This window comes from Juglans regia, chromosome 1 (genome assembly GCF_001411555.2).
Source record: "Juglans regia cultivar Chandler chromosome 1, Walnut 2.0, whole genome shotgun sequence".
Lineage (NCBI taxonomy): Eukaryota > Viridiplantae > Streptophyta > Magnoliopsida > Fagales > Juglandaceae > Juglans > Juglans regia.
Window position 1 is genome coordinate 42,222,057 of NC_049901.1, and position 12,533 is coordinate 42,234,589.

Here is a 12,533-nt window from a genome sequence, read left to right on the forward strand (position 1 = left end):
TGTGCTGCAGCTTGAAGGAAGTGTCCCGGAAATTACGTACATAGTTTGGTACTGAGTAACTTGTTGTTATCATCGATCGCCTCTGCATGTCCCTCGTGAAGCTGACACCCAAGCAAGAGCTTCGGAGGCCAAGTTGGTTTGGCTGGTTGCTTAACTGTGATCGATCCATGCTTCCTAACCCCTCTTTTTGAAGAACGTGGATTATAGAAACGTCGTACAAAATCAAGGAATATATAATTTTGGTAAACTCTATTTTCTTCGCCTTCATCTATTTAATGAGCAATCAATTAGGCCTAGTCATGACGAGATTGTATTTTGTAGGCAGAAATAAAGAATTTTTTAGAATATATAGTTTTGATATATATATATATATATGTTATTATATATGTAGACCCAATTTTTTTAATTTGGATACTAGTCATGTTTCCAAGTATGTTTTTACTTTGTATTTTTTAAAAATGGGTAAGTAGATTTAAAGAATGAAAAATGCTTGGTTTACATATAAATCTTGCATAATAAAATTTAGGCACTGACATAGTTAAATATGATCTATTAGATTGTAAAGTGTTTTTTTTTTTTTTTTTTTGTAAAATAAATCTAACACATTATATTAAGTCACGTTAATACTAAACATTCTTGTATAAGATTTCTGTGTAGTGTAAATATTCTTGTATTGAGAAGTTACTTAAATATAATTTTTTAGAGAATTTTTATGGGTTTTTGTGAAAATATGTACGGAAACGTAGTCGAATAATTGAATGAAAAGTTGTTTGAGGGAATTTTGAAATTTAAAGATATTGGAATTACAGTTGAAAATATTTTGTGAAAAACTATTGCAGCCAAACATGCAGCAAGCATCGCAACACAAAACAGGAATTTGGGTGTGTAGGCGGTACTCGGGCCTAGGCTTAATAAAAAGTTCGGTCCACCAACCAGGCTCCCAGGCTTGGGCCAACTGCCTACGCAAAACAGGCCAGCCCAAACTACCGGAAAGACCATATAAAAAGAAAGCCCAAGTGAGGACAAACAACCAAAGAAGAACGGGACATAAAATTTGCTCCGAGCAAAAAGAAAAATGATATTTACAATTATGAAATGCGCAAAAGTCAAGCAATTCTTTTGAAAAAATTGAGTAATTAATACAGAACCCACACGATAAAAAATTAATTTTTTAATAATGTATCTTATTCTTTTTCAAAAGAAGTATGCAGCGCTTGCGTACTCTATGACTATATCTAACATTATTCATCGTACCACAAAGAGCAGCAACAGATATACCTTTCACCATCTCAGCAACTCAAATTGTCAATCCTTCACTTATTGATCCTCTCTCTCTCTCTCTGTGGATAACTTAGAGAAAGAAAGAAGGGAAGATATTCATTATGGTCAACAGAAAATGAAAGTTGCCATCAACTTTATGCCAGCTTCCAATGGTGCAACATCTAAAGCTATCCTTACAACAAAGATGAAACAGGACCAACTTATTCCGTTAAAAGAACTCACTATGTGAACATACATTACTAAAAATTGAAACGATTCACCTTCAGAAATCAACTGATTTGATTACTAAATCTGCATTCTTCTTCGACTTCATAATAAGCTCTGCATTCGGCCGGTCATTGTAATCTATCTGCAGGACCAATTTAGTGTGGCATACGCTTTACTATAGAAGGCATTTTAAGAAAGAGATAGATCAAGTGAAGAATCCCCTTTTAAATAGACCGAGCAAAGTGAGGCTTACCCGCCATTGAGCTATGTCCGGAGGCTTTCCTATAATAAATAAAGGAAAAAAAAAAATCATAGCTCGTTCCTTCTCAAGGGAAATAGCTTGTTAAGAAATCAAGGAACACATACCAGTTGAAATATGTCTCTTTAGAACTCGTTGCATCGACGTGTCAATATCAACTTCAATGAACCTTGAAAATAAAAACATCATCTTTTAACGGGCAAATGGACTAATACAAGTAGTGCTATCCATCTATGCAACTAATGCCCTTAGTGTGTGAAAAGCATTTTAAGACGATGGACCAACCAGTTCATGACCATTTTGTGGGGAATAAGATTCTGAGCACTGTCATTACCATTTTTTTCCATTAGTTTGTACATTAAATCTATAAAAAGAAATGTAATGATTTTCGTCAGGATGGGAATATAAAATCACCAATCTATGTAAAACCAACATGAGGCAGCAGTATTTCAATTAATAATGATGTCAAAACTACATTGCAGGGATATCTGTCAGTGCAACTAATTAAATGTTGTCTGGTATGTTAAAGGCAATTTAGGAAAGATGACAGACCAAACAGTACTTAGACCACTTTGCAAGGCATAAGCCTCCGAGCACCATCATCCCTTATATTTTCCAATAATTGGTATGTTAACTCTATATAATATGGCAAAGATTTTCACCAGGATGGCAATATAAAATCACCATAAGATTGTGAATCAACACGAGGCAACAGCATTGCAATGATAACAACATCAAATCTACATTGCAGGCAAGTGTCCCCAGATCCAACAGAATTACAATCAAAATAATAATTAATTAGGGCTGAAATGATTAACCAAAGTTCAAAATCTGTATGAGTGTGTTACCAAAGTGCTTCAAATGCAAAAGCAAAGAGCTAGTAGTGAAGTAAAATTAAAAAAGAAAAAGTAGAGTTATCGTCTGTATCCAACTTCATGGTTAGAACCTAATTAAGTTCTAAGCTAAAAAAACTGTAGACGTTTTAAATGTAATTAAGGCTGACATGATGCAAACGCACATTTTAACATGTATGCCTCTTGGCCTGAACAGATTTAGTATGTAAGCCTCACACACCTTTTCATCTTTTAAAATTTTAGAATAACTGTGCCAGCATCTGAAACTTAAACGTTTGAAAGAAACAAAAAATATTTTTCAAGATACATAAGTTCCCAAGATTGATTTTCCACCATATAATGTCAGTGAACTCAAACAGTAAACTCAAACATGCAAAGGCTAGGCAGAGAGTGACGATAGCCTGGAGAGAATCCAATCCTTACCACTTCTCATCAAATATAGATGATATCTCTTTCCAAACCCCATCTTCCAGCAATAAATAATTTCCTTCTACTATAACCACCTTGTGCCTGGAAAGCGGGGAAAAAAGGGCTATTGGAATAGAGAAGACAAACTAAAAGCCATGGCATAACCGAACCAAAAAGGAGTTTAAAATCTCATATATTATAAGCATTGGATTTTTAAAAGTGACTTCACCAAGAACAAATAACCAAGAAAGGATAGCAATAAAACAAAGAGAAAACCTGAGCTCGATAAGGGATGCCAAAAGTGCCATGATATGCTTTTAAGGAAGCTCACCCGTTAGGCACGGCATTGTAACATTCTTGATTTTCTTATCAGCTCATTGACAGCAATTTCATCCCCAACAAAGTTAACTATCTTTGCAACTATCAAAATCCATGTTTCCAAGATAAATGGTTTCACCAAGTTCATCATGGAACTTAACACTAGGCGCAAATTTCCTATCTTGAACAGTTGATGAAAAGTTAATGTTTCAAAGCCTCAATAGAACCCAATCCCATTCCTATTCATGCAACTTTCAGGTTTGTCAGTTTCCCTTCAGTCAGGTTGTCCAAAATAATCTCCAAAGATATTTAAAAATATCCATATCTCCAAGGATAATGAAAAATATCCATGACTAAGACAATTATCTATTAATCACCTAATACTGATCAAATCAGCAACTATTTATGAGATTCTTCATGTGAAAGAAGCAAATTACTCACTGAAGGCTCACAAAAATATCATCTTCCACTGGATCTCCAATGCCATGGTGAAATGATGGTACATAAACTGATCCCTGCAAAATCTATCATTTCAGGATCCAATTTGAGGAAAGCATTTATGTTCTTGACACACATGCATGAATGTTTTGAAGTCAACAAATTAATTATAACTTTTGAACACCAATAGTCACCTGAGCTTTCAGGGTCTGGAGACATGAAAGCAGTAGTGCCGGATTAAATGTCCATGGAGCTGATTCATCGATTTGAAAGATCAAAACTTTTGATGTTTACAAGTTTTAAAGTTTGAAACCAGTGACTACAAAATATAGAAACCTCACCTCCCCTTCTTGCATGGGCTTCCTCTGGATTCTACAATGAAAGAAGAGTACTTGAAAAAGAATTGAGCAATATATTTTCAATAAAAAGGTTGTTGTTTATGAATTTGCGTGTCTATGATGCCTGAGGACAAGAGAAACAAAGAAGCAGCAGGATTTGGCATCTTATGTCGTCCTAATTATTGGGTTAAATGCCCCATTGAAAAACCAGGCACACTGACATCAGGTAAAAGAAAAGCTAGATACATTTTGTGAAATCAGGTAACTCAAAATCTTTTTATATTTCATGTCTGCCTATTAAAGGCGTGACTTGTGATCCAAAGCCTTACTATTTTGATAGTTTTGCGGTCAGATGCTTCTCAATGTCATTAAAACTAGTTTCTCTCTTATCTATATATATGGTTTGCACTTTTCATTAAAATTATTTCAGATGCTCTATGAAACTATGATAGAGCTACCCCCAACAAATAAATCGATGAAATCCTTTGTAATCCTTGAAGGAAGAAAACAGGCAAATAGAATCTAGAAAGAAACGCTAACCTGCATCTCATCCAGCTGAGAACGATAGAGATGAAACCCATCCATCGGAAGAACAGTAGCTACATCCGGAGGCTTAACTTGGGAATCAATTGAAGAAGCTTTCTGGGGCCATAACTTGTTAACACGCCGGGCTACTTCAGATGCTAGAGTGCTCTTTCCAGCGCCAGGAGGACCAGCCAAACCCACAATGTGCCTGTATGCCGTATAGTCTTTTAGGGAGATGACTAACTCATATAGTAATGGCCAAGATCGACGTCAAAACAATAGAAAAGATAAAATTCCAATCCAATAAGACAACAGATGAAATAAAAAATTAGATTCAACTAGGTTTCAGAAGAAATTGCTCAAATCAGGAAAGCACGCATAAGTATTTGATTGCGTACTAACTAGCAATGAAATATTCAACTACAAAACCTTTTCTGATTCGAGAAAAACTTACTTCAAATTGGGATTTGATGCTATTGCTGCCGTGGGAGCCAGACGTTCGGCTAAAGCATCATATATTTCATCGATACATCTTGAAGAGATTAGAAGCAACAGTAACTATAGATATACTGCATAGAAGAGTAACTAATGTGCAAACGTAGCTAACTTTCCATCACACAGTTTTGTTTGTTAATAACTTCTGACAGACTGACACTTGAAGATGCCATACCTGCCTTCTACCACAGGAATTTCTCTTTTTTGACTGCATAAAACCTTTTTAAAAAAGAAAGAACCCTGACGTATCAGTATAGAATTCGCATGATCAGGAATGCGAAGTCTCCAAATCCCAACACACAAAAATAAAAGGTATTAACGATAGAACCAAATACCTTCACGCTGGGCTTCCTAATCAGAATAAGGGATTGAGGAAAGGCAACGGCTCTGGGGGGTGAAATGGACGCCAAACACCGATTCCAAGAAGGAAGTTTTACCCTTTTCTTAACCAGAAATGACTCTGCAAACAAACAATCGAGAAAATCATTATGCTTAAAGAAACATCACAGCAAATTTGATGAGAGTGAATTTAAGGAAATCAAATAATTAAAGGGAAAGAAACCCAGATTCAAGAACCTTTTTGGCTATCTATATATAAATGAAAACTTAATGGCTAAAGTATTGGCAACGTGCTGAGGATAGCCATTAGAGAAACCATATGATTAACCACGAGACTCGAGTTCTCGTACGAAAATATTGATCAGAAATCAATAAGTTCAGGTATTACCAGATCGTAGATTGAATTTTTGGTTTTCTAGTTTTCTAGTAAGTGGAATTCAGCTCAACTGGTTTAGTACAGAAGTACTTCCAATTGCGAAATAATTTGGCTCAAATTTTCAGTTTTTTATCATCACGCAGTTGATCAAGATTACTGTTCAAATCGAGACAGAGATAAACACCTGAATAGCTTATTGACATTGTCGGGGACATTGAGGACTCCATTTCCGAACCTCAGAGAGAGAGAGATGTATAATTTTCTTCAAAAGACAGGAGGAAAGTTTGGGAAAAGTACAAGTACTGTAGAACGGAAATACACGTAAGCTTCTCCAAACTTGTACTCAAGCGGAAGAAAACGTCCAAAAAAAAAAAAAAAGGTATATCTTTTGCGTTTTTTCGAGAAACAAAAATGCAATGAAAAAGGCATAACGAATAATGAGTTTAATAAACTCTTGAGGATCCATTAAACAAGCGATTTTATTATTTAATTGGTGGACTCTCTAATGGTAATTTTACAATTAATTTTTTTTTTTTTTTACATGTACAATTAAATATTCTAGTGTTGTTGAAAAGAGAGATCCACATATTTTTCGATCGAGACACTTATAGTTAGAAAAAGTGAAAGAATTTTGTTATATATATAAGTAACATGATATATTGCCTACAAAAAAAGTAACACGATATATTATTATAACTTTAAAAAAATTAAAATATTAATATTTTTTTATTATAGCTGACAAGAAAAAAATATTAATGTATAAAAAATAAGATTTATAAATAAATTTGCTTAAAATAAAACATAATTAAATAGTAATCAGACAATTCATATTAAACCGACTCACTGGAAACACATGCTACATTGTCGAGGCATGGGGCTCAAAGTTCAAACGAGAACAGGCATACGGTGAATCAAATCTGAGAAATTTAAGGCTTGTTTAGAGCGGAGACGAGAATTTTGTAAATAATAATAAGATAATTTATTGAATAGTAGTATTTTTGAGATTTTGTGCAGCAAGTCTCGCTGTGGCACTGAGGGAAGTCGGGGTACAGAGATTTCATACACCGTCTTTTAACAGCACTTTCATTATTCCATATGGATTTTGAAGGATTGACAATGGGTGAGAACAATGGTGGGTGATAGATATTTCAGGAGCTAGAAATTTTCCAGCCTAATGGAGATGATGACAAAACAGGGGAATTGTAGAAAGAAGACGAAGGGTGAGGAGGAGAACCCTCCGGGCAAAGAGAACGAGGGAGGTTTCTTCGAGTTTTTAGATCGGAGTCGGACGAAATTTGTTTCTGGAGACTGGAGAGAATGGAGGATCGGATTCTGTGTTTGGATTGCAGTCACCCTTCAAAATGGAGTTTCCTTTTATTAAATTATCACACCGTTTGAAAACTTAGCAGAACAAAAAGCCTGAATATGTATCTAATGAAGATGTATCATGACATGTCTCGAAAACATGCGGTACCAGTTTTTCAGGCCAGGAATGTAAAACTTGGAGCCAAGAATAATATTAAAAGACAGAGGCATATTAGTCAAGAAAAATGTGCAAAATTGCAGATCTTTTTATTCAGGGAGATAAATGAAACTGATAAATCCAATGGTCAGCCAATGCTTCTTTCCAATGACTTTAAAGTTTGAAACTAAACAACAATTAGTTCTTCCTTTTGTTAAGGGAAAGGCAAATCTACAAGGCACCAGTCCCTATCAGGATTTGAACAATGATAAACAGTTTGAATATTACATGGGGCACACAGCCACAGAAGATTAATATAACAAAACTTGCGAGACCGCACCACGTCTACAAATGTTCGTGATCATCTCACAAGAACATTACATCGCTGTCTTTTCACCCTCTGCTTCTTATCGTCATCATAAGACTGTAAAAGCAGAACAAAGAAGTCTTAGCATGATCAAAAGTGGCATGGCTTGTAATCCAAATAAGCTTGTTATCCCATGACAGTAAGAAAATAAACATGGTCTGACTAGGACATTTATATCTTGAAACTAATAGGGGATCAGCCAATCAATGTTATACATGTAGCATTTTAAGGATAAGTGTTTCTTTATTCAAGCAATAAAGGTGATTACTATTTGAATAAAGATCTTTATAAGGCAAGAATGATATGGGGACCTCCTATAGCCAAGAACATTACGAAAACCCTGGTTGAGTTAAACGGTGTTTTTTTCAGCTTTACCTGTGCACTGAGGAAGTGAGGAACCTGAACCCTTTTGGATCCATCAGCTAAGCGTTTACACGGTAATACATTTTCCATGCCCAACAAGTCATTGCTGACCTGCAAACATATTTGGCAAAAATGAAAGTGTAAGAACAATTTGTATTCTAAATTATAGTTGTCCTGTCTTAAAGAGAAGATGAAGCGATCAAGGAGATGTCAAAGTATAAATGAGGTTTTCCACTTCGATGGAACTCTGCCTTAATAATATGAATTTAAGCCTCTAAGATGAGCGCTGCATGAAAATGAGCACATCTTCTAAAAAGAATCACCATTCACTACATAGATTTACAAAACTTAATATCAACATGAAATTATAATTTGCACGCTGTGCAAGTTAATTATGTGCGAGATATCATGGAATGCCTGCTGCTATTAGTAATTTTTTACAGTGGTGGTCTATCAACTTGACACTAACAAAGCATGATAATGCTGCAATCAAGTTGGACATGCAAGTTCACAAGATTGATATCCCCCAGATTCAGTTTTCTGAAAGATAAACAGTCCTTACAGAAGGGCTGTAGTCAGATTCTAACTTACCTGACTTTCAATGGCTTCAATCAACAGCTCTTGACATCCTGATGCATGCACACTTTCTAAATTTCCGCACTGAAGTAGCAATCTCTCTGGGCACGTGAACAACAATAATCAATTATATGTTGCATAATAATTGAGATAAGAGCTTTAATGTTACAAAAATGTCCAAAGAGAACATCATCTAAGAATATGCATCCAACAACATACCTGGATGCAGATTCTTACAAGAGTTTAGATTCAGATCGTTCAGTTCTGGGCAGTTTAGATATAGAGCCTGCATTCAAATTCACAAACTAATAACCAAAGAAAGCATTATACAAGAATACATAATTTTAGTTTTTAAATTAAAAAACCTCACATCTAAGCCAGAACAACCCCACAAACTGAGTTTTTTCAGCCGGTTGTGCTTGATAATCAGCTTCTGGTGAATAAGGTGTAGTTTGGTTTTTGAAATGTTCTTTAATTCCCAATCATTGCTTTCACCGGGGAGTGGATTTTCAGAATTGGGATCACATATGGTCATGCCACAGTCCATGAGTTCAAGAAGAGGCAATTGAGCTGTGACAAACTGAATGCCACCTGAAATTAAAGTTAACAACTTAATGAACCAAATCATGAGAGAGCAAATATTAACACTGGATCAAAATAATAAATTAGATGAAGCCTCGTATGGGGGATTACTTGATGTAATGTTGGGACAAAGAGCAAGGAGAAGCCTCGAAAGTGTTTCAGGGAACACATTGCATATCATTCCAATGCCACTATCACTAATGCTTGATCTGAAAATCGGGAGCGTAACATCAAAAACAAAATCCAAACTATAGTCTTCAAGTATGCATGTATTTAACCATTTTTTGCACGAAGCCTAGAACTGAAGATTTGAAGCCAACTTGAACCAGAACACAGTAGCCTAACTTTGTGCAATGCAAGGACTTGAAAGTTCAGAAATTCTTCTAATAAAATCTTATTCCACTTTATCTTATGACAGGATGGTTACAGAGAGTCACAGATTCTAGGCATTGGAAACAGCACAATTCATTTTAAGTGCGAGTTTTTTATTCTACATGCAGTGGTTACAGTACACAAGGCTTTCTCTATTACTGACACATTCAGTTATCTTAGAGGCGTTGCAGCTGGAATTGGGAATGAAAACATACCCGCTCAGATCAAGCAATTCTAGGTTTGGATAGCTTGAAGCAATGGCCGCAACGGATGCATCAGTGATTTCAGATCCAAGAACCAGTGAAAGCATTCGCAACCACCTGAACAGCAAAGAAAAAACTTCATTGAACTTGTCATTATTGTTCTCGAGTGACCAAAAGAAGTCATTGAAGATTGCCAGAAGACAGAAATAAAGTTAAGAATGCCGATTGGCAAACTAAAGCGGCCAAAGATCACGGTTACTTGACAAACCTCAACTGTGCACCTGTAAGAGCAAGCACAACAGAATGCGAAAGCTGGAGGGATGCGATGTGTATGTTTTGCAACCTTGGGCAATACCTTCCCAAACCATCAACCATGGAGGTTAGATTGGTACTATCATTTTGTTGACGAGAAAATTCCAGGGAAATCTCTTTCAGATTTGGGCAGTTAAAAACCTAACAACGATTGAGCACATACAAAAGAATTAACCAAAATGCAGAATGCATTGCACTGCAATTGTAGAGAAAGATCACACTTTGACTAAAGGAAAGGAGAAAAAAGATACCGTCTTGGAGAGGGAGAATAGATCGGAAAGCCAAAGTGTGGAAAGACTGGACGAACAAAGAACAAAACCCCCTAAATTAGAACACCCTTCCATCTTAAGGCTTCTGAGACATCGTTTATCAGCAACGAAACGGCCCAATTCATCACTGCATTTCGAAATTCACTAACCCGATCAGTGAGCCAACTTAAACTCAGTATTTTACAGCTCAGAAAAAAAAATAAAAAAAAAACATTCTGTTTATATCCGTCCCACATTACAAGAAGTCGTGAAACATGTAACACGAAAGACACTGAACCTTAACAGTCCAAAAGATTGAATAAAACAGAGCCAGTCTACTGCATCCCGAAAACAAACCAATGCCACCATAAACCGTGACACCACATCAATTGCCCACACCTATTAGAGTGAATCAAATACTTGATAGGGCACACCATTGCAGTTTATATCTTTGTAAAATAAATAGATCACAAAAATTATAACCAAACATTGTATCATGAAGATGTACAGTTCATCATACTGTGGATTAAATAGCACGAAACAATTTCATTAGCTTATTCATTTGATATTCTATAAGATAAACCAATGATTCCAAGAAAAAAAGGGGAAAGAAAGAAACAGAAGAATAGGAATCATACCCGGTGATCCGATTCATCGCAGTATCAGATTTCAAGATCTCCATAAATTCCAGATTAGGGCATGAGAATGCAATACAAGCTAGCATTGTTGCATCCACATCACTGCAACGCCATAAAACAAACATTCTTAATAATAAATCAACATTTATTTCTCTAATTATGTTCTCTTTCAAAACACTTCAAATTTTGAAAGCGAGACTGCATTGATCGCTTAAAAATAAAAATCATACTAGACTGCTCATAGATCAAACAGTATAATGGCGTTATTCGCAAGGATCTTCGTGGATCACACATACGACATTGTCTCTCAGTCATATTTATAGATCAAATTACATTTCGTTATTTTAGCTTATTTTTCTTGGTTGTTCGATTAATTTAAGCATATTTGGCCGTGGTTCAAGGTCAATGTCCACATGATAATCTGATCCAGCCGATAAGACCATAGATCTGATGGTCTCTCGTGTACGGGAACCCTAACCTTTCCATTCTAAGCGAGAGCCTCACGAGCCCAGGGCATTTCTGCAACACCGATCCAACAAACCCAACCTGAGCTCTGGCTGGAACCCTTAACCTGAGCTCCTCCGCGGCCCTCCATAGCTTCCTTGCCGTCTCCCTCCACCCCTTGCACACTCTTGCTGCTGCCAAAAGCCCTACCGGCGGCAACCTCCTCAGTATCTCCCACAAACAACCCGGCGGAAACCCGCCCGAATCCGGATCCGGAAATGGATCGTCGAATTGCAAGTCCTCCTCGTCGTAGGCGGCCTCGGGCTCGGGGAAGCCTCCGCGGACGTCTTCGACGTCATCATCGAAGGAGAGCGCACGGCGTAGGTTGGAGCAATGCTGCCGCAGAGGTGGGGGGCGCGTGGTGGAGAGGGAGGAAGTCGCCGAGATCGCTACAGACGAATCGGCGTGCGTTGGAGTGCTTTCGATGGCAGCGGTGGTTATGGCAACATGGCAAGAGTGACCCTTCTTAGGTAGGCCACAACGACCACAGTTGTAACTTCCACGCTTCTTTCCCAGCTTGGCCTCGGAGGCGAGCTGGGTTTCGCCGCCGGGAGTGGTGGGAACTCCGGCGGACAAATGTGATTGGCTACGATGGTGATAGTGATGTTGCATAGCTAGCGAGGGAGATTGACAGTAGAAGTGAGACTCGAGAGAGTGTGAGAAAGCATCTGTGAGATTGCTTAAGATATAAATGATCAGTGGTCACACTGTCACAGCAGCGAGCAGAGAGAGAGAGAGAATGGTCGGTAAAGGGGCGGGAGAATAAGAGCCATTTCGCGCGCTGGGTTTGAAATAATTAAAAGAAAAAATGACGAAGAAGAGAATAAAGGAGAGGGAGGACCGGAGGAGCGTGCATTCTTATTTTCTGACCAAAATGACCCTGCGCAGAAAATATGGAGATTTTCTTCTCAACGCCGACGTGCGGTGCGTCCGGCAATATTTATTAGTAATTCACATGCTTTATTTATTAATTAATATTTTGTTATCGGATATTGGCAATAGGTTTTTTTGGCATAATTTGCTAATTACGGAAAGGCAAACGTACGTAATGTTGGGTTTCGAGAATTT

The 12,533-nt window shown here is 37.1% G+C and overlaps 2 protein-coding genes across 2 annotated transcripts; both read right to left on the reverse strand.

The window, feature by feature from the left end:
• Positions 1-1,251: 1,251 nt before the first annotated feature.
• LOC108996027 (putative uridine kinase C227.14) lies at positions 1,252-6,159 on the reverse strand. The gene is made up of 12 exons (XM_035694236.1): positions 6,023-6,159; positions 5,459-5,583; positions 5,299-5,342; positions 5,083-5,160; positions 4,644-4,836; positions 4,107-4,137; positions 3,960-4,018; positions 3,769-3,842; positions 3,025-3,111; positions 1,855-1,916; positions 1,742-1,770; positions 1,252-1,630 (listed from the first exon to the last, which is right to left on the reverse strand). The coding sequence occupies exons 1-12, from the start codon at positions 6,063-6,065 to the stop codon at positions 1,544-1,546; spliced, it is 912 nt and encodes a 303-aa protein (XP_035550129.1). The 5' UTR covers positions 6,066-6,159; the 3' UTR covers positions 1,252-1,543.
• A 1,230-nt stretch (positions 6,160-7,389) lies between these two features.
• LOC108995915 (F-box/LRR-repeat protein 17-like) lies at positions 7,390-12,238 on the reverse strand. The gene is made up of 11 exons (XM_018971587.2): positions 11,440-12,238; positions 10,962-11,063; positions 10,327-10,471; positions 10,032-10,216; positions 9,776-9,880; positions 9,300-9,397; positions 8,977-9,197; positions 8,826-8,892; positions 8,622-8,707; positions 8,043-8,141; positions 7,390-7,724 (listed from the first exon to the last, which is right to left on the reverse strand). The coding sequence occupies exons 1-11, from the start codon at positions 12,075-12,077 to the stop codon at positions 7,662-7,664; spliced, it is 1,809 nt and encodes a 602-aa protein (XP_018827132.1). The 5' UTR covers positions 12,078-12,238; the 3' UTR covers positions 7,390-7,661.
• Positions 12,239-12,533: the final 295 nt, after the last annotated feature.

Excerpts from the sequence above, each read along its gene's own strand:
- LOC108996027 (XM_035694236.1), bottom strand. The coding sequence starts at position 6,065 with ATGGAGTCCTCAATGTCCCCGACAATGTCAATAAGCTATTCAG. Across the intron at positions 5,584-6,022 it reads AATGTCAATAAGCTATTCAG|AGTCATTTCTGGTTAAGAAA; the intron begins GTGTTTATCTCT and ends GTTTGTTTGCAG. Across the intron at positions 3,843-3,959 it reads TCCAGACCCTGAAAGCTCAG|GGATCAGTTTATGTACCATC; the intron begins GTGACTATTGGT and ends TAGATTTTGCAG.
- LOC108995915 (XM_018971587.2), bottom strand. The coding sequence starts at position 12,077 with ATGCAACATCACTATCACCATCGTAGCCAATCACATTTGTCCGCCGGA. Across the intron at positions 9,398-9,775 it reads GAATTGCTTGATCTGAGCGG|ATCAAGCATTAGTGATAGTG; the intron begins GTATGTTTTCAT and ends CCCGATTTTCAG. Across the intron at positions 8,708-8,825 it reads TTGTAAGAATCTGCATCCAG|AGAGATTGCTACTTCAGTGC; the intron begins GTATGTTGTTGG and ends TCACGTGCCCAG.